Source organism: Chaetodon auriga, chromosome 24 (genome assembly GCF_051107435.1).
Source record: "Chaetodon auriga isolate fChaAug3 chromosome 24, fChaAug3.hap1, whole genome shotgun sequence".
Classification (NCBI taxonomy): Eukaryota; Metazoa; Chordata; class Actinopteri; order Chaetodontiformes; family Chaetodontidae; genus Chaetodon; species Chaetodon auriga.
Genome location: NC_135097.1, coordinates 3,538,549 through 3,560,471, shown reverse-complemented (window position 1 = coordinate 3,560,471; position 21,923 = coordinate 3,538,549). Strand labels below are relative to the sequence as shown.

Below are 21,923 nucleotides of genomic sequence, written 5' to 3'. Positions count from 1 at the left end.
CTTGTCCAGTTTTTATTGTGGAATGAAGTACAGAGAGCAAAGAGGCGATGATGATCTTCAAACGAGGAATGAGGAGCCAGTCGATATTATTAAGTAAATATGTCACGTTAACGATGGAGGAATTTCAGGATCAACCTATTGAGCGATAAGACCTTCAATAAATAACTGAAGTTGAGTAAAATGTACAAAATTTCTCTCCAATGTGCAGTGAAGTAGACGCATAAAGGAGCATGTAATGGAAATAAAGTAAAAGTACCTCAAATGTGTACACACTTAGTTACTTTCCAACACCGTGCAGAAGGGCTTTAAGCCATACTTAATCATCATCATCATCATCATCATCATCATCATCATCATCATCATCATTTTGTTGGTGCTGGAGCTCCAGAACCAGAGCTCCACTTCCTGTCTGGCCCCGCTCTGACGGTCGGCCTCATCTGTCAGAGCGGACTAAAGTCCCCACAGGCGCCTTATCGCCGGCTGCCAGGCCCTCGGATGTGTTTTGGCACCACTTCCTGTAGTTCCAGGCTGCTTTGATAGAGTTAACCTCATCTGAGAGCAAACTACAAGCCCCAGCGGCACCCGGCGACCGATACCAGCTCCCACTGTGGCTCACATCCACAGCGTGCTTTCTTTTCATGCTGCCTTTCATTTCGGCTGATTCCCACACTGCCCTGCTGGATGTGTGTGTCTGGACTTCCTGGTGGGTTGATGCTGCACAGGCCGCCTCCCATTACATCACAGACCAACACATATTGGGCCTGGAGGACTGTACTGTCTCAGTCAGATTACTTCCAGGAGCCATTGTCTCTGAGGAGACTTTGACAGGAAACAGCGCTCCATCTATTTCCTGTTCGCCAGACATACAGCTCTAATAAACACAAATCAGTCTGCGGTGATCTGATAAGCTTGTACGAGACTTGTTAATAGCATCTAAGCAGCTGTGTTTTGTATGTCAATTTAGGCCACAATTCATATCTAATTCAACAGATGCTGATCAAAAAAAGTTCATTCTTTTCTGATTTTACTTCGACTGAATATCAATACTTGTAACAGAAGAGGGCAAGCAGGTGATTAGCCTAGCGTAGCTTAAAGACTGGAAGCAAGGGGAAAAGTTAGCCTAGCCTCCTCCAAAACATACAGCTACAAACACCTCCACCGTTTCCTATTGGACAGAGCTTTGTTTTATCTGTCCACAAACAGAAACAGACATGTTAAAACTGTTTATGTGTGCTTTGTTTTTGTTTTTGTTTTGGGATCCATGCTAACTGTTTACAGGCTAAGCAAATCACAGCTGGATGTCGCGTCACGCTCTGCACACAGTCAACGCAAACGTCTGCCGGTTAATCAATGACAAAAAAATAACACAAGAGCAGAAACAGAGTGTGGGAGCCAAAATGAGAAGATGTGGTTGGATTGGGCCAGAACACACACACATATGCACACACACACACACACACACACACACACACACACACACACACACACACACACACACACACACACACACACACACATGCACACACACACGCACAGGCTAGCTGATAAGGAGCCAAAGCACTCGAGGGAAAGTCACTCGCGGGTCAAAGCCATCATTTACACGCTCATTTCATTTAGATTCACCGACACACACACAGTCCAGTATGTAAACATCACAGGCGAGTCACCAGGAGTGGAGCTGCAAACATCAGGCCGACGCGCCGGCGTGAGGACGAACGAGAGGACGCGCCTGCTGCTGTCAGGACTTCCCACCACAGCAGAGGATTTATCACACCTGCCTGCCGTCCACCTTGTTATCCCTGAACAAAGCCTCTGTTATTTCTCCTGTAACCTTAAACAAAAGCTCCTGGTTGTTCCCGTAACTCCCCGTCCTCCCGTCTCAAAGTTTAAAACTTTCCCCCTTCGCCTCCTCTCCTTCCTAGCCTCCTCCCCGCGTCCTTCTCGCTCCTCCAGCTCGCACCCGTCACTCTATCCATCACACGCCGATCGAGGCGCCGCATTTAGCAACACATCTGCATAAAAATTCAATGAGACTTGATTTTTTTTCCCCTTTTCATTGTCAAATTAAACTTGGGCAGAGAGGGTGAGAGACACTGGAAGACAATGAGAGAGAGAGAGAGAGAGAGAGAGAGAGAGAGAGAGAGAGAGAGAGAGAGAGAGTACTATCATGGTGCTGAGAATGATGTATAAGTATGTGAAATACTGTATGCGTGTGTGTGCTACTAGCATGTGACTGTGTGTTCATGCCTTGCTTCATTTTTCCATGCTGGAGTGTAAAATGGTAGAAAGCAAAGCCTCAGCTGTGTGTGTGTGTGTGTGTGCGTGTGTGTGTGTCTGTGTGTCTGTGTGCGTGTGTATTGGATATTATAATAATTGCTCTATTGGAAACCATTGTAGCTGAGCACAAAACCACACTGTGACCAAGCCAGAGTCAAAATGCTCTTTCAGCAACAAAGTCAAACCAATGTGTGTGTGTGTGTGTGTGTGTGTGTGCATGTGTGGGTGTGTATTCCTCATGCTGTGGGGACATACACTTTTTCTGATAGTCACATTGTGGGGACTTGCCATCCTTACGGGGACGAAATGCACAACCCTGTAACGTAAATCAGTCCATTTTTAGGTGAAGACTTGGGTTAAGGTTCGGGTTAGTTTGGGTAAGTCTCCTCGAAATTCTTCTGAAGTGATGGAAACAAGTGTGTGTGTAGACGTGTGTGTTGTGTTACTCGTGTTGTGGGGACATAAATCTGTTCAGACGGTCATGTGACAACTCGCCTCCTCATGGGGACGAAACACAAGTCCCCATAATCATTAAATCTTAGGATGAAGACTTGGTTCAAGTTTGTGTTTGTGTGTGTGTGTGTGTGTGTGTGTGTGTGCACACCCCCAGATGACCTCAGTTGACCTCAGTTGCAGCAACATCACAGACACGTGTGAAGATGATTTGAAGGGGAGAAAGACGAAAAAAGTGCAAAGTTCAAGATCCTCGACACACAAAGAGCCTTTCAGAGGTGACCCCCCCCCCCCCCCCACACACACACACACACACACACACATATGAACACACGCACATATATATGCATGCGGTAAAAACTTGAGCGTGACCATATGTTCTTTGTTTGCTGTGAAACCAAGACAGCAGATATGTGAGGCTGAAATTTGGGTGAACTGGAATACTTCATGTGATCATGTGATGTGTGGAATAAGATGATTTTTCCAGCCATGAAGGGGAAATAAAAGCGGAAAACTTCTTATTCTGACATTTTTAAAGCTGCCCAATACAACCTTCATTTCAAAACAAGTCGTTAAAATATTCCCGCTTGTTATTTGCTGTATATTTTCATGCTTTTCTGCGACGCCGAACGCTTTCCTTCATCGACAACCTGTGAAATTCTTCAGCTTCATGCCAAACACCAGGTATTAGACCGCTCCCACAGCCGTGAAAATTTCATGCCAGACGTCAACAAACGCAAACCATTCAAAAGAACGCTTCGTGCCTCAAAACGCCAGAAAACACTGAAGCAGCAGCCACAGAAAATGCAAACAGTGCTGCAGGAAAGTCACAGAAACAGACGCGTTCGCCTCACTGATGTCAAGTGTAACATTCCTGAGCTTTTCCTATCGCGAGCAGAAGCCGCCCTCTTCACTTCAGTGCCGCTCGGCTCCTGCTCCAACACCGACCCCTCGTTTCCACCCAGAAACCGAGCCTTCCCGGCGCCTCTTACCTGACCTGGCCCAGAAAACCTCCATGTCCGTGTCCCCGAACTCTCTCCGGCGCAGAAACTATCACACACATGTAAACTCGGAGGGAAAAGCGGAGAGGGAAAGAGGAGGAGGAGGAGAGGAGGAGGAGGAGGAGGAGGAGGAGGAGAGGCCAGCTGCCTACTGAGGTAAACCCAGTGACTCATTCAGGCTGTGGACACGAGCAGGCAAAGGGGAAAAGATACAGAAGGAGGAGAAAGAAAGAAGTTTTCTCTCACGGTGTGAGACGAGAGAAAGGGAGGAAGCTCACGGCGGCGGGTGTTGTGCCTCCACCTTCTTTTTTTCTGCCTTCCTCTTCCTCCCAACACTTCCCCTGCTCCTTCCCTCCTCTCCCCTGCAGCCCTCACCTTAAAGGAATCTGCAGAGTTTCAAAGAGCCGTCAGGTGATCGACAGAGCCAACCAGTGATGAGAACGATCGCAAGGTCGTCCGAGTGCAGCTCATCTGTCCTGTCCGTCGGGTTTGCAGTAGCTGCTGCGGGTTTCCATCCAAATGTGATGCAAAATTTAACTGAACTTCCAGAAGATTGGCAGAAAATGCTAATGAATCCATCTCCATCCAGCACACCCACGTCAGAAACAGTCATCACAAGTACACTTTACAAGTACTTTTGACAAGTGTACTTCTAAACAGGCGTCATTAAAATCGACTTAAATGCATCAAAGTATGAATATACTAATTCTGCAGTACTTCAAGTGGTACTTGTAAAAAACTTTAACTGTAAGTGCATTAGAAATTGTACTTCAGTTTACTTTTAAAAAGTGTACTAAATTACAAATACTTTGAATTGTAATACACTGTTAGCAGGCTTGAAGTATATTTTAGTATACTTCCAAAACACTGCCGATATAATACAACTGTACTGCAAGTGTGCTTCGAACGCTTCAGTACACTCAAGGACTACTTGAGTACACTTAAGTATTCTCGAGGGGGACAAAGACAGCACAAAGTGTACTTTGAGAGTACACTCTTTAAAAAGTATAATGAAGTATAATATATGAAACACGCCGTCTGCTGCCACAGCCGTCATGCACAGGAAGAAGAAAACTGACATCACTTAGTTAATTATCCTTCGTTAGGAACCACAAACTGTTACTCTGCTCAAAAGCCAGAGTACTGAAATCGTGTACTACGATATCTTGACCATCATATCAAGCGTCCTCGGGCCTTTTCCCTCTCCTACATCGCGCCTATTGTCCCGCTCCTTTCCTTCCTCTCCTCAACAGTTACTTCCTGTAAACAGTGGAGGTGACAAGAGCGAGCAGCAGCCTTCACACGTTGTGTTTATATGCATGCATGCTGCACATGTGCCTGTGTGTGTGTGTGTGTGTGTGTGTGTGTGTGGGCGGGTTTGTCGATATGTTAGAGTTGATCCACTTCACTTGTTGAACTCAGATGCCAAACGCAGCTGAGTTTTCGTGCGAGAACAAAAGGTCACATCATGCTACAGCCCGCACACCGTCGGCTGTGCATCGAGCGAGGCCGGCGGGCTGAAACGAGCGGTCGAGAGGAAAGTTAGCGAGCTCGGGATGCTGCAGAAGGAGAAAGCAAACAGACTGAAATCACTGAACCCAACAAGCTCACGTTGTGACACAAACAGCTGATTAGCTGAAAATCACGCCTGTGTGTTTACGCTCAGCCCAACACCAATCTGTTGATGAAAGCCGGCGCTCTGCTTCGGTTTGTTGGTTAATTCAGCGTTTCCTGCTGCGCTGACGTCCGCTGCTGCACCTGTGACCGCAGCGCAGTGAGCTGACCACACCCTGGAGCGCACCTGCGGCTAAATGAGACGATCAGCCGGCGAGAGGCCGCGGGACCGGGTCTCCCTGCGCTGAGGCCGATCAGCTGCAGCACTGTGGGTCTGCGGGGTTTTCACGGGTTCGGACACGATGGAAGGAACGTCTGCAGTGAAAGCTGCACAGTCGACGGCGGCGAGAGTGCAGTGCAGAAAGAAGAGCAGAGAACGAAGGCGTCGCAGCCGATGACGGGCGGTATTAATACCTGATATCTATGAGCCACGGCGGCGTTGGCAGAGCTGGACTGTGAGGATGCTGAGTTTGCATATCGCACCACAGAGAGAGCAAATGATTAATGCTCCGTCCACCTTAAAGCACCGCCGCTGAGGCTCCTCCCGAAGCCGCTCGCTCACCATTAAGGCTGCTCCCGTGAAACTGGATTTAAAGCACACCTGAGCAGAAAAAGAGCGGCTGTGCGGCGAGTCTTCCCGAGTCAGGTTAACGCCGTCTCACCTGGTCTCAGGCACTTTCGAGGCCTTTGAGACGACAGAGGAGCACAGAGGGCGACCAGTCCGAGTGTCCTCCTCCCAGTGGTCACACCAGCACGGTGCATCAGTGTGTGTGTGTGTGTGTGTTTTGTAAAGCAGCCATATTTGAAGGCTGCAATGATGTGATTAAAAATGTGACAGCTGTGCCGTGTGGACGTTGAAATAAATGTTTGCAGTGGTATAAATTCTCGTTGGTGTGCACGAGCCCCTCTGAGCTTTACAGCCGTGAGTCAGCAGCATCGATTCCTCTCCAGTTTCGCTCTTTTTAACGGCCACAGACCTCTGCGGACAGACTCCGGCTAACCAACAGGCCAGCGCTGCTTCAGAGTCGAGACGAAGAAGAGTTTGACCGCGAGGAGAAAACAAGACGACCTCAGAGGTCGCCGAACTTGTGACCTCGATGTTACAGAGTTTTAGTGCAGTTTTTAGGCTTTTAGTAAGTTAGTGAGTAAAAATATGTATTTATTCATCACAGAGCAGACTCACACAATCTTCACCGTGCTGCTGCATGTGTTTCTGCGTCTGTTAGCGTCGAGCAGCAGCTGAGCGACCGTCACAACGCACACGTCACCGCGCCCCATCAGTCACAGCAGCATCCTCCTCCTGATGCTCCTTTTACCTCCTCCTTCAAACACAGTTTTCACCTTTGAGTGGAGTCACGACGGTTCATCTGAGTCGTGCTCTGATGTGATTATCGTGAATTTTCTGCTACAGCTGTGTTTAAACACCCTGCAGTGAATGAAAGCCATTTGAATTTTTACTTTTTCCAACACAAACACAACGTTAAATCACGAAACAATAAACACATCCGTGAGGTTTAGAAGCAGCATCTGCTCTTAATCGTCTCCACCCTCCTTTGTTGCAACACGCCATTAATTTTGATGAGCAAAAAAAAGGGATAAAAGCTAATAACAACCTTCGATACGGCAACATCAGCATTACAGTAGATGAACAGGACCGAAGTCAAGACGAGTACAAACAGCTTCAGGATCGAGTGAAACGGCGAAATATGACCATTTAATATTCTTTTCACCGTCGTCTGACATCAAACAAATGAGCAAATCAAATCTGTTGCAGAGGAAAAAGGGACGCTGCGTTTACTGGCCGCAGTTTTTTTAAGTTCTCCTTTATCCAATCACGTGTTCACAAAGCGGTGAACCTCGCTCCATCCTCGCTGTGATCGACTGAGCCTGTCCAGGACACCCCTTTCATACCCAATCATGACGCTCTCACCTGTTAGCAGTGAGCCTGTTCACCTGTGGAATCATCCAAACAGGTGTTTTTGGAGCGTTTGCTTGCAGTCCGACGCAAACATTTCAAAATGAGCTCCAACTCAACCAACTACAACAGTCAAATCCTGCTCTCATGTTCATGCATCAGTGCTAATAATCTAATCTAATCTAATCTAATAATCTAATAATAATCTTTTAAGTACATTTACCTCATTACACACACGTACTTAAAGACCGGAGTATTACTACAGTTTTGACTTGAGTCACACCGCAGTCAGCAGAGAAACACGTATCATGACATGTGACACGCCCACCATGCGGACACACATGGACACACATGGACACACACACACACACACACACACACACACACACACACACACACACACACACACTCGCTTCATGAATGGACAAACCAGTGAAAGCACCCACAGACACACACGTGCTTCGTGGTCATTGACAAGGTGCCAACCGCCATTCAATTGACCTGCTTTAACACCTGTACGGTTGCCATGGCAGCAGCAGCCTCCGCCACACACTCCCCGCCGCTGTTTCCTGTCTCCTCCCACTCCCCTCCCTCCTCCCTTCCTTCTTCTTCTCCTCCTCCTCTGCTTCCTTTGTCTCTCCTCCAGCATCTCTCTCTCCCCTCGTCGTCGACGTCTCCCCTCTCTCGCTCCTCTTTCTCACACCTCACATCTCGCCTCTGATCTCTCAATCGCCTTCTCTAGAACCCTCCTCCTCCTCGCCTCCATCCAATTATCTCAACACACACCCCGGCTCCCCCCCTCCCTCTCTCCCCCCCTCTCTCTCTCTTGCTGCAGGGTGCTGGCTTTGCTGAAAATGACATCATCCATCTGAAAATACATGAATGAACATGTTCTGTGTGTGTGTGTGTGTGTGTGTGTGTGTGTGTGTGTGTGTGTGTGTGTGTGGTCAGTCATGCCTATTAGCATGAATGGAAAATTAGCAAATAACGACAAAGTGGAAGAAAAGGAGTGAGAAAAACATTTTTTGTGTTTTTGAGGCTGGAACAAAGGAGGTGTGTTATCAGGTGACACCGCAGGACGATGGTCGCGGCAGCAGAGGTGCACAGAACCAGAGGTATCGTACAGAAAACCTGCGTGTGCTGATGCCTCTCTGTGCAAAGGCGGCAGCACCCTGGCAACAAAAGACAATCACGAGAGAAAAAAAAGGGTGAAAATGGAGAGAGGGGACGGATGGAGGGAGTGTGAAAGAGTGAAGGCGATGGAAAGACGAAGGAAAAGGGAAAATCAGACGACGCATCGTCCAAGACGCTCGCTACGTCCCGTCAGGCAGCCCAGAGGCGTGCAGGTGGTCAACTGGTCGATAAAACTGAGCTGCAGTTCCTCCAATGGACACTTGAGGCTGGCTGCAAAAGCGAGTCCCTCCCCATAGACCCCCACATTAAAACTTTACAGCAGAAATAAACATGTTTACAGCCTGGAATAAACAAATGTTCTGGCATGGCCACTTTGAGCGACAGCTAGCTGCTAGGTTTCCTTCAGCCCGCCTCAGCTCCACCCACGCTCCACCTCTTTATCCATCCTGGTCCGCATGAGAGGTGGATGCAGAGTCGGATTCCCTCTGCGATAAAACAAAACAACAGACTGCCGACACCACATGTCTATCAAATCAGCCCAAACTGGGAAAGCCGGACCGCAGCATTAAATGTAAGAGAGTCAAGTAAAAGAAAAATAGCAGGAGGTGGAGAGGAGGCGGCCTGAACCATCAGATGAATAAACAGACAAAAGCAAAGAGAGGAAAAAGAAATGGACTCAGCGGGTCTGTCCTGAGGGGAAAACTTCTATTTGTCCTTTTCAGTTTGTTTGTAATAAACCAAAGAAGACATAAAAGGAAAATAACCGGAACAAGAAGAAATAGGCGGTTAATGCGCGCAGTAACGCTGAGGAGGGCGAGGAAGGAGGAAATTAAAACAATCACAGACCGGCCCACGCCGCTTGACTGACAGCTGATGTCTGCATCGCTGTTCTTCTCATTGACACGTCCAACGCACCGGTTCCCGACCCCCACAAGGGGTCGCCAACGCCTTCGCTCATCGACCTCGACCCGCGTTAGAAAAGTAAGCAGCTAAAATGCTCTGACTTTATTTTGAGAAGTCAAAGACAAAAAACACAATTCTCTTAAGGAATGCATCCATATTCCTGTTTTTGTGCGTACACAGTGTCACGCATCTGGTTTTTTGTCTTCGTTTGCTTAAAAGTTCGACACCAAAGTTCATTCTTGACCTTGGAAACATCAGTTTTGTGTTCGGTCAAGCTTCTGGAAGAACATGAGGTTGACAGGAAGCAACCATTGGAGGGAGATCCATCCACCCCACCCTCGTGCCTGCAAGGTTTTGCTGCATCATAACAACATCATAACACTTCCATCTTTGCTTCTCAGAGGTAATAATCGTTATTCATCAACGCCGCCAGAGCTCCTCGCAGGTAAACATCAGTAAAGGCGGTTTTGAGTGACTGAACGGTCGAAGCCGCCGTTTCCGCCTTCATCCCTGAAATATGCACTTCCTCCTTCTACACGTTCAGCATCAATTTCGCCTCTTGTCCCTGACCAGATCATCATCATACCGGTAATCACAGTGAATGACACAGCGCGGAGCATAACGCAGCGGCAGGTGACAGCGACGCGGCCATCACGTCTGAAGGCGACGAAGACGCTGATTGAAGTCAAGGTCAAATGTATCAGGAAGCGTCTTGTGCTGATTGTTGCACCACAGCAGGTGTGTGCAGGCTGGTTGGCTGTCAGTTTGTGTTAAAGCCTACATACATACTGCACTGCACACACACGCACACACACACACACACACGCACACACACACACACACACACACACACACACACACACACACACCGTTCTCCAGGGGATATGTACACAGTGTGTGTGGATAGAGAAAGACAGTGAGCATATGGGTGTGTTTACTCTCTGTGTGCACTGTGTAGCTCTGCAGCATCACAGAAACATTTTGCATGTGTGTTTTTAATGCAACATCCTCCTCCTCCTCCTCCTCCTCCTTCTCCTCCTCCTCTTCCTCCCCTGTCCGTTCAATCCTTCATCATGCCTGCCCGCCCGTCGTTGGTCTCCAAAAATCGCTCATCCACCTATTTTTCCCATTTTTGCTGATTTTCTTTCTCCCTTTCCTCTCTCTGTCTCTCCCTCCCTTCCTCCCCACCGCTTCCTCCTCTTTCTTTCTGCTCCATCCTCTTCCTCACCTCCCGCTGTCCCCTCTTTCAGTCCACCCTCTCCTCTTCCCCTCCTCTTCCTCCCTTATCGTCCAACGTGGAAGCAAGTAAGAGGGGCAGATTTACAAGGGCTGTCATCTCCGCTCCTCTCTCCTTTCTCTTCCTCTCTCTCTCTCCCGCACATTATCTCTACCTCGCTCGCTCCCTCGCTCGCCCCAAGAGATAATTAAAGAGCCCACTAGTAATCCCATCCAGCCGTGCAGGACGAGGCAGTGCAGCCGAGCGATCACACACTCCAACACACACAAACGCGGGCATGCACGAGACTGCAGCGTGTGGCAGCGGCATGCAAAACGTGTGAAACATAAAACCTCAGTGTTTGCACACACAGACGCACTTTCAGCTCAGCAGCAGCACTACACCAAAACTGTATAGGACACACACACACACACACACACACACACACACACACAGAAACACACACACACAGCCTCTCAGCCCAGTCGCACGCCAAGAGGCAAAAGACCAATTGACCTAGTTCATTCAAACCTGGCAACCCAGACGAAGGAAAAGATGACAAGTGGAGAAGATGGATGGAGGGAGAGATGGGTGGATGACAAATAGCATGAACGGACATGAAATGTTCTGGAGACAAGGGGCCTTGATGCAAGCAGGGTGGAAAACTGGACAGAAAAACGGGTTTAATGGCAAAACAATACGAGATGAATATGGAATTAATGGAGGTTTGGCAGCATGTGTGTAAAGCAATGAGATGGACGGATGGACGGATGGACGGAGCGATTCGTTGACGCAAGAAACCTGAATATGAGACATTTTGGGTGGAGGGAGAAATTGGGAGAAAACGATCATTGGATCATTGGATGGAAAACAACACTAGCTAGCCACAGATAGATCAATATTTGGAATAAAAACAGGCCTGCCAGCATAAATGGACGAAAGGATGTCTAAAGACGGGTGAAGAAAGGGACGAATGGACTCTAATGTGAGACATTTTGGACGGAGGGATGCAGAAACTGGTGGATAAATGACAGAACAATGGACTGGGTGGTTGACAGACGGATAAACAGACGTAAGACACCTGAATATGAGACATTTCGTGATAGGATGGAGGAACTGGGAGATAAATGGACGACAAGGAAACACTGCATTGATAACAGATAGATAGATAGTGGACATGCATGGGTGAAGTATGGACGTGAGACACCTGTAAACAGATTTTGGACGGAGGGACGCAGAAATTGAGAGTTAAATGACGTCAGAATGGAAAACAATGCGAGAGAGAACAATAGTTAGATGTAGGAGGTGAATGGATGTAGAGGTGTCAGTGCATGTGCATGTACGTCCAGGATGGGTGGAGGAAAGAGAGGACGGAGGGGTGGATAGAAGGATGCGTGGGCGTGAGACACCTGAATACGGGACATGTTGGACGCAGAAATTGGGGGATGAATGGAACAATGGACTGAGTGCAAAAGCAAAACTAGATAGAAGTAAATACACTGAGGGTCGCCAAGTTAGGTGTGGACGCATGGACGCGAGACACCTGCACGTGAGACATTCTGGACGGACGGCATCGGTACAACACAGACAGATAAACGCATGTGTGTAAAATGACTGGACGAAAAAGGCGCACGGACCAAAGACACCTGACGTTGTGGACGGAGGGAGGCAGGAACTGACAGCAGAACGAGGCGAGAGAACAGATCCAACAATAGATGAAATGTGCGTGTGTGTGTCAGTGAAACGGAGGGAAGACGAACGGATGGAGGGGTGAAAAGAGCGACGCAGGGACACCTCGGCATGAGACGTGTTGGACTGAATGGAGAGCCGGGGCTACAGAGACGGACAGACGGACGGAGGGATGAGAGGACAGAAATGAAAAAATACAGAAAGATGAAGTACCTGTTGCCGATTTGGGTCTGTGTCTTCCTTTGGGCCGCCGCTGGGAATTGCCCATACTGTTCTTCCTGTCCCAAAACATCACCGCCTCATTCCACCAACACACACACACACTGACTGAGTGACCAACAGAGAGACAGGCTGACGAGGTGTGTGTGTTCCTCGTGTGTTAAAACATGCGAGTGTGCAAGACGAGGGACAACCGAGAAAGTGTGTGTGAGAGAGAGAGAGAGAGAGAGAGAGAGAGAGAGAGAGAGAGAGAGAGAGAGAGAGGACGGAGCGTCACAGCATCACTGACGCCGTCTGCATCCCGGTGTGTGTGACTGCATGCCTGCGTGTGTGCGTGTGTGTGTGTGTGTGTGTGAAGCTCGGCGTGTGATTGCGACTGAGGGTGAGCGAGAGAGTGACAGAAGACGAGAAAGAGAGAGTGTGTGTCCTACGCTGTGTGTGTGTGTGTGAGAGCTCGCCTGAGTGCACCGCGCTACGTGAGCTGTTGACAAAGCAGGCTGCGAGCCGGTGTGTGCGTGTGTGTGTGTGTGAACATGAGTGGGCGAGCATGCATGTGTGTGAGAGTGAGAGAGAGGTAGAAAGTGTGTGTGAGCACCTCTACACGTAGCAATGAAAGGTTTGGCTGTAGACGATGAGCGTGTGTGTGTGTGTGTGTGTGTGTGTGTGTGTGTGTGTGTGTGCGAGAGAGAGAGAGGGAGAGAGAGCATTCGTTGTGTTGATTAGCTTCCAGCCAGTCGCATCCAGCCGCTGCTGTTCAATTCATAAAGAGCCAGGCAGGAAGCGGCCAATCAGGAGCCGGAGACCGAGAGAGGGCGATCGAGTTAGAACGAGAAACAGAAAGAAAGAGAGAGAGAGAGAGAGAGAGACAGAGAGAGAGAGAGAGAGAGAGAGATGCGGGATGGAGTGAAAGAGCTCGAGCGAGAAATGGGAAAAGAGGGGAGGGGTCGGCACAGAGAGAGATTGACTTCCTATCAGCTGTGTGACGAGAGCACAGAGGAAATGCGCCATATGGCCAAAAGTATTTGGACATCGCCGTCCACACACTATTTGAGCCCCCAGATGAGACGATGACTGAGTGAATTATGAGTGAAGTTCATCGGCTGAGTGCTGGGTTTACATCTTCAAACAACACTGAAGAAAAAGTCAAAAAATGAAGAAAACCAATCAAATAATTCAAACCTCTGACTGTGTAATACTGAAATGAGTTAAATACTCATTAATGGTTCACATTGGCTTCTTATCCAGGCTTGTCAGGCTGTTTTCCTCATGAATATTCATGAATCAGTCAGCCTCAATGACCAGGGGAATTAAACTTTAACCCCCCCACGCACAAAGTCACGTCCGTAAAGAGACGTTCGTGCTCATGTGAGTGAAAATGAGCAAATCCCTGCAGCTAAAATCTGGTGGAGAGTCTCTCCAGCAGAGGCTCTTATAGCAGGACATACGTACGTAATGGACGCAATGGTGTCCACATACTTTTGGCCATATAGTTCAACTGCAGAGAGAGAGAGAAACAGGCGTGATGGAGAAAGACTGCAGGGTCTGACGGAGGTGGAAAGAGACGGAGGAAAAAAGAGAAGTGTATACGGAGAGTCAGAGGAATGAATAAATGAAGATGGTGAGACTGGGTGGGTTCAGACGGAGGGAGAGAAATCGAAAGTGAAGTGAGCAGGACAGGGAATGAGATTGAGAGGGTGAGAGAGGAATGGGGAGAATACAGAATGAGGAGGGGAGGAGAGGAGGAGAGGAGGAGGAGAGGAGGAGCGGAGGGTTCATGTACAGAATCCATGATCGTCAGAGAACGACACACAAACCTCCCACTTTTCACGATCACTTTCAGCGTCGATTAATCAGTTCTGATCTTAATCAATCGATCAGCTTTTTTGGTCTGAATGTCAGAAAATGGTGTAAAATGTCAATCAGTGTTTCCCGAAGTCAAAGACGACGATCTTGAACGTCTTGTTGTCTGTCACATGTGCCGGTTGACATTTAGCTAACAGGGCTAATGCTAATGCTAGGCTAACTCTGTCACTGCGACACGCACCTGTAGCACACGGAGGGATCATTTTCACTATCAGCTGATCTATCGACTATTCGATCAATTTAGGGACAGGCAATTACAAATGCTATTCAAAAGTACTAAACTACTACTACTACTAGTACTACTACCAAACGCTGCGAGCTTAGCTTAGCTTAGCTTAGCTTAGCTTAGCAGCAAAAATGTCAGCAAGGATAAAGTGGAGATGCTGCATCTGAGCAGCTTTATGTCCCACTTAGCAGGCAGCAAATATAAGACAGGAAGTGATTTGTGGTGTTAATTTAACTGACCAATCAACTAAAAAGGTCAATTACCAGAACGACATACAGAATATGAGCGTGAGCGTGAGTGTGCTCACAGTTTGCTTGTGTTTAGGCACCAAATTCACTCGGTTAGGTTGAGGGAAGGATCAGGTTTGGGTTAAAATGAATATGCTAATACTTCAGCTGACTGTGTGTAAGTAATATACGCAATATAGACGTCCTCCTTTGTAGTACTACGGCCACAGGAAGTCAAAGCCTGCAGTAAATCCATGTGACGCCGTGTACTGGGGTTTTTCTGGCGAGGACGAGCTGCACACTCACATCCTGTCAGCTGTGTCCATTTGGCAGGAGCAGACAGTAAAGAGCACTGGAGGCCATTTCTGTCCTCACTCCTCTCCTCTCGCATCCCAAAACTCTTCACCTCCATCTTCCTCTCAGTCCATCGTACCCCTCCTCATCATGCAGTATTACGTTTTCCTCTCGTAGCGCTGCGTCTCTTCCTGTAAGTGCAACCATCGCAGTGTCCGAAAAGAGGGTTTTTGTCTTATTAATTTAGCGTTTCAGTGTCTGTTACTGTCTCCTTCAGTGCAGGCGCATTCGAGGAAACATCCCTTGTTTGTAAATTGATCAGCTCGTTGTTGGTTACATTATAATATTAAGTGTATCAGTACTCTCTCCTGTCTTCACATTGGTCCGTTACAACGGGAGTGAACCTGCTGCCATCATAAATCTGCTCCGTCCTTCCTCCTCCGACAGCTCTGCTCTGTCTCGTCACCTCCCCTCCTCCTCCTCCTCCTCCTCCTCCTCTTCTTCACTACTGCATCACACATCCTGATTAACAGCTGATAGGCAAAGGCGCTGAATGTACTGCAGAGCTGCGCTCTAAAATAACATCAGCCTAAAAAAAGCTATCACACCCACGCCACCATATGTAATGCCTGCATGAAAACTTAGCAAATTATGGTCTGCTTTTGAAGTAACGGGCTGTTTTAGTCCGTCCCTTTTCTGAGGACAACAATCGACACATTTTTTCAAATACTGCCTTGTGTACAGTAACTGCAAAGTGTGTAAAAATACTCTTCATTTAGACATAAGAACATCTCTTATCTCCTGGACTGGACCATGAAGCCACGTTGTTTATTCCAGTTGTTTAAGAGGGGATAAGGCCAACTGAGTGTTATCTTATCATAAATAACTGACATGGAAAATATTCTGAATCCGGCGCCTTCAGCGTTCACTCACCCTGAGTGAGTCTGTACGAAACTGGAGAACTTTTTATCTGTACGTAGACACTCGTGAAGTATTTTCCATCCTAAGTCTTTCACAATCTTGTTCTGCGACAGTGCAAAGTCACATTCCTGCATGAGTTCAGCAGCTTTTACTTTCCGCACCGACGCCATCAAGACGAAGAGGAATCTAAATGAAACCGCGTCTCTGAAATGTCCATCTCATGCACGCCGCATCTGTTGACATTCATTTCCCTGATAGGATCAGAAATTAGGAAACGCAGACGAGATTCCAGCAGAGCGACTTCCGTCTGTTTTCTTCCAGAGAAACGAGGTTGGACTCTTCATTGTGATGTTTACTGGGAAACTTCAGCACAGAGAAATGACTTCACAGCTCATCTCCTCTCCCCAAAGACGCATTTCAGTAGATTATTCTTCTCTTTATTAGAATCATTATGGCTTTTTTTTCTTTCTTAATGAAACACAAACGGGTGAGTTGGATGCGTCTTACAGGACAGATGATGGTTCTGTGTTTCTACTGCTGCTCTTTACAGGGAAGGCAACACAGTTAACGACCGACTCTGGAGACGTTTCTTCAGGCTTCTAAACCCTCATCAAGGCATAATCAATTAATCATTTAGTCTATTAAAATGTCTGAAAATGGGGAAAAATGGAAGCACAATTCCACTAAAGTCCAAAGTGATGCATTCAAATGGCTCGCTCTGTTTAAGAGATGGTCCAAACCCAAAAATCTTCGTCTTACAATGACAGTTTCATATTTTAAAAATGCTAATTTCAGCCTATTAGCCCTCATCAGATTCACATCAGCGTCATGTTACAGTTCTTGAACCACGATTGATGCTGAAGTCTAAATGCTAACAGCGTGCTAACAGGCTCACAATGCCAGTGCTAACATGCTTCCTTCTAGCAGGTATGTTTGGCATGTTCACCATCTTAGTTTAGCTTGTTAGCATGCTAACATTTGCCAGTTAGCACTTGACTCAAAGCACATCTGAGGCTGATGGGAGTGAAAAATTGAAATTTTTAACTGATAACAGAGAAAAATAAAAAATGAAGGGCTCATCATCAAAATAAGAACAATTTCCAACTTTATAACAATTCATCCAATTGCTGTAAAGACATTTTACTCAACTACAAATGTAGAAAACTAGAGGAAAAAGCAGCTGATCACCAACTCCATTAAGATCCACCCTCAGGGGACCATGAACATCTGGACCAAATGCAGCAGTTATCGGAGTGAAGTGCATAAAAGCATGCTAGCATGGCTAAAAAACTACGATATGAGCACGTGAAAATGCAGGATTCTGGAGGAAACTGCTTCAAAAAAAACACCTGTTTAACCTCAGAGGTAGTTAACATGGAGGAGCAGCATTACTGGAGCTGGAAGTGATCCTGTGCCTTGCTCAACGACACTTGAGCAGGTGGCTTGCTGCTACCCCAAGAGACTGAATCTTCCAATTGGTTTTCTCCTTTTGCAGTTAGTGTTCCTTGGCATATGAGAAACATATTTGCACAGTGAAATCTGCTGGGATTCCCTATTACAAATAACCCTAAACCATCACTAATCCAGGTTCATCCCTGGGCCTCCCACGAATATCGCTCTTAGCTTTCGCCTGCATTCGATCCCGCCGCTTACATAACGGCGGCGAGGCCCGGAGGGGGGACCGGAGCAGCGCCGCTGAGAGAGCGAGCTGTTCCCTTTCTTGCTGATTTGCCGTTTTGCCAGCCGTTTTTCAGAACATCTCGTTAAAGTCGGCGGCATCAATTTCACAGAAGCGGCTGCGTCTTGTCAGCTATCACGGTGAATAACGGGGACGTTTGCTCTCTTTCTCACTGTTTTAGGGCTCTGTCTTATGCTGACAACTCATTTTATCACACGCTCTGGTCTCCTCTCTTTGAACCACTCCTTTCTGCTATTTCAGCCTCCCACTTTGTGTCTGTGCCCCCTTGTAACTCATCTCTTTCTGTGCCTATCCCAGACATTCACACCAGAATGACCAGAGGATCCAGCTTCCCCTTCAGCCTCACTTCAGACTGATAAGGACTCTTTCTGTCTCTTTCGCTGCATAAATCTCACCCAAGCATCCATAATATTTACTGTCCTCTTATCTCGTTCCCATGAAAGCTGCTGGACTTTGAACTAGCATGCAGACAATGATGCCAAGCCGAACCATCTGACAATAAGCGGGTGGCTGCTTTGAGAGAAACCAGGGATCAAAACCAGACAAACAAAAGATTTACCTCCTTTTCTTCCACTATGACAACAGCATTCAAGCTTTGTTTACCTCTGTCGTGGTCTGTTTGATAGGTATTCCTCCTTCAAAGAGCCGCTGCTAGGAAAGAAAAATGACACCAAAAATGATTTACCTGTTGGTCCAGTTCAAACAAATGAGAGAAAGGATTCATCTTTTGTTTTGTTTTTTTGGTTTCAGCCACACAGACGTAGTGTTAGGCTGGAAAATCTTGCTTGACATGCTGTACTTTTCCATGGAACTTGCATGTATATCTGGTTTAGAAGTCCTGGGTGATTCTTCCAAGTAAATCAAACATCGTTTATGTCTCTAATTCACTTGCTGTACACCCAAACCTCATTTTCACCAGAGGAAATCTGTCGTCAGGCGCTGCAAGGTTGAAAATCTGATGTCTTGAGGTTATTCAAGGACGAGACGGGAAGGTTTTTTTTTGATAGCAGACCCCTCGCTGAGTTTAGAAAATATGTGAAACCTTTGATTTTTCTTCCTGCTGTACATCACATGCTGTCAGCGAGGGGTGACTGTCTGAATTTTGACGACATCATCCTCAAAGAAACCCGGCGAGGCAGCCATGAACTGCATTTCTGCTTCTTAGTGGCCAGCGGAGACAGAACTGGTTCAGCCAAACTTAATCCAGCTTTCCCCGGATTTGAATTCTGTCCTGAATTTTCAATGAACCTTTAGTGAATTAGTCAAAGGGGGTGGACTAATTTACTGATTACAGCCTCATTTTATGTGGGACGGCAGATTTCCTGAGCGTCCTGCCAGAGGCCGGGTGACGTAGTGACCAGCGGCAGAGTCAGTCGGCGAACTGTCGCTTGCAAGCTAACCGCTAACATGCAGATGGTGCAACAAAGGCAATAATCTCCTAAACCCTCCTCCTTTTTCTCTTAAGTTCACCAAATGCAAAACATTTGTGTGGATTTACTTTGCTTTCCAAAAGCAAATCCACTGTGACGACACTGCAGAACTTTAAACGATGGTGTGCATTTAGCATTTCGGCTGAAAATAAAGGGTGTTCCTACACGAAAACCTGCCTGTTGTTGTGTTTAAACACGACGATTTTCAGGCTGCATGATGCTGAAGTTAAATATGTAAGCAGGCTAATGAAGCAGTGAATGGTGATGAGATTGTAATTAACCACCAACAGTCGACATGAAGGAAAAATGATTTAAGTGTCGTTTCCAAGGTCAACATTTCTACAATTATCTGAACTGCGAGCTGAGGTATTATTCACCACAAAGACAAGAAAAAAGTAATCTCCTTATGCTCACTTACTTTAAAATTTGTATTTCAAAATGACGAAATAATCACTGTCACTGTTACTGTTTGGTTTATTCTCTCTCAGGCTACACAGTCCAAAAGCCAACGTGCACAAGAAGTCTGTAAAGTGATCACAAAAACAGACACCTGGACTCTACACGACAACCAGGGATGCTCCAGTCGCTGATGAAGATCATGTAATACAATCAAAAGCTTGAGAACAATCAAGATCGAGAAAATAAACATTTCTATGATTACATTAAGCTGAGCTGTTCATCAGGGAAAAGCAAACAATGAATAAAATGAATTCATTCTGCAACAAATCTGCTTTAAAAACACAACAGAACGATTATTCTCCATCAACTCTTTGGTTTGTTTGGTTGTCCGGTCCAAAAACCAGCAACATGAGTTCATCACTTCAACATACAACAGCACATTTTCCTCTGCAGCCAAGTCAAGTGAAGCTCAGCTGAGCCAGTTAAAACTCAAAGTTGTAAAATAACCATAAAGATATAAAAGCTCAGTCATCAGCAAGCCACCAGTCATCACAGCTCAAAGTCTGCAACAGCCTCAGATCACATCAGAGCCACAAGCAAGAATCAGAGTGAAACATGTCGAATGCCTGAACTCACACGCACACACACACACACACACACACACACACACACACACACACACACACACACACAGAGATTATTACAGCGCAGTACCTTGAAGTCGCTCAGAAAGAAGGTCTGGACTGAGAACTTTGTGTCGTGAAGGCTGCAACAAGTCAAGTCTGAGTCCCTCTGGGTCCAAGTGAGTATGAACCGAAACGAGAGAGTCAGAGGGAGGGAGGGAGGGAGGGAGAGAAGGAGGGAGGGAGGGAGGGAGGGATGAACAGATTTATGGGCAGAGAAACAGAAACAGAGAGAGGCGAAGATGAAAAGAGGAGAGGTGGAGCAACACTGATGGAGGACAAAACTCTCCACAAAGGATGAAACAAAAATAATAAGAAAAACAAGTGTGAGTGAAAATATGTGGAAACAGAAGATGGTGGCACACACACACACACACACACACACACACACACACTCTGACCACCCCGACAGAGCAGACATCTGGCCCAGAGTGGATTATGGGTAATTAACTGCTCTTTAATGTTTCCCGCTGAGTGAGGACTCTGACAGGACAGCGACACAGACGACACACAGATACACAAAAAATGTGTGTGTGTATGTGTGTGTTCATACCTCCAGAGAGCAATACGGGAATAACTGAGATTACACTGTGATCCACCGCAGGGGCACGGGCACACACACACACACACACACACACACACACACACACACACACGCACACACGCTCAAAAAATGTCTATAGAGAGTTATTCATTTGCCAACCACAACCTTAAACCCATTCTCAGCCCTTAATCCCGCCTTTATGTGCGTGTGTGTGTGTAACTTTCATCCTCCATCCTGCAGGTGTAAATCTACTTTCTGATTGTGTTACTTGTCTGCAAAGGTTTTATTCTAAATTATTACCTTAATGAACCTGACGTGAGTCTGATAACAAAGAAGACGTGAATAACAAACAGCTGCACGCATTCGAGTGACTGCAGTTCATGTGGGTGAGGATGAGACTGTGTGTGTGTGTGTGTGTGTGTGTGTGTGTGTGTGTGTGTGTGCGTGTGTGTGTGTGTGTGTGTGTGTACGACTTAATCCTCAAGATTCCCAGGCTTGTCCATTTGTCCCGCGACCCCAGGCCAAACGCTGAAGATAGTATCGACCACAAAAACCAGACGCAACAAGAGAAGGACTGAGGGATGACAGAGGAGGAGGAGAGGACACCTGAGGGATTTCTACCAGGTATGTCCATGAAAGACGAGACACAGAGGACACACAGGCATAACAGATGCAGATGTTTCAATACAAGGCACGAAGGGTCCACAGAAGGCCGTCCAGGAGGATCAGAATCAGACACCAGAACCACCGTTAATGACTCCAAAAAAGCAGCTGTTCCACTCTGAGAGCTCGCCCAGACCGCCAAGGAAAAGCCCACTTGCAGCAGCCAAAATGAGCTTCAGTCATTACTCAAGGCTCATAACCGTAAGTGAAAGTTTCATTGTAGGTTGGCCAGTACATGGGGACCTTTGCTTTTTGGCTCAGCTCCCTGTTCTCCATGACAGTCCAGTAGTGCACCAGTCCAGCTGCTGATCACATGCTCGATCTTTGCCCAATCCAATGGGAGCAATCCACTATTTTCTCAGACTTGAAGGTGCTGAGTCTCATCCCAACAAACCGCCCCAGTGCAGGCTGGAGGTCACAGGTCGAGGTCACAACCACATCACCCCCAAAATGCAGAGATACGATCCTGAGGCCACCAGGCTGGACCTTCAGCCCACTGAGAATGTGCTTCACTGCCTGCCAAGACCATTTGACGTCACAGTGGCCATATGTC

The 21,923-nt window shown here is 47.0% G+C and overlaps 1 protein-coding gene across 4 annotated transcripts in view; it reads right to left on the bottom strand.

Annotated features, from left to right (window-relative positions):
* The window catches only part of nhsl2 (NHS-like 2), a 129,394-nt gene that overhangs the window by 60,470 nt on the left and 47,001 nt on the right, over positions 1-21,923 (bottom strand). Inside the window, exon 1 of one of the 4 annotated variants that reach the window (XM_076725189.1) lies at positions 12,416-20,761. The exons of the other annotated variants lie outside the window; for them this stretch is intronic. Within the exon in view, the coding sequence (XP_076581304.1) occupies positions 12,416-12,494 (79 nt within the window). The 5' untranslated portion in view covers positions 12,495-20,761. Of the gene's footprint in view, positions 1-12,415; positions 20,762-21,923 lie in introns of those variants that run through there. 4 annotated transcript variants of the gene reach the window in all.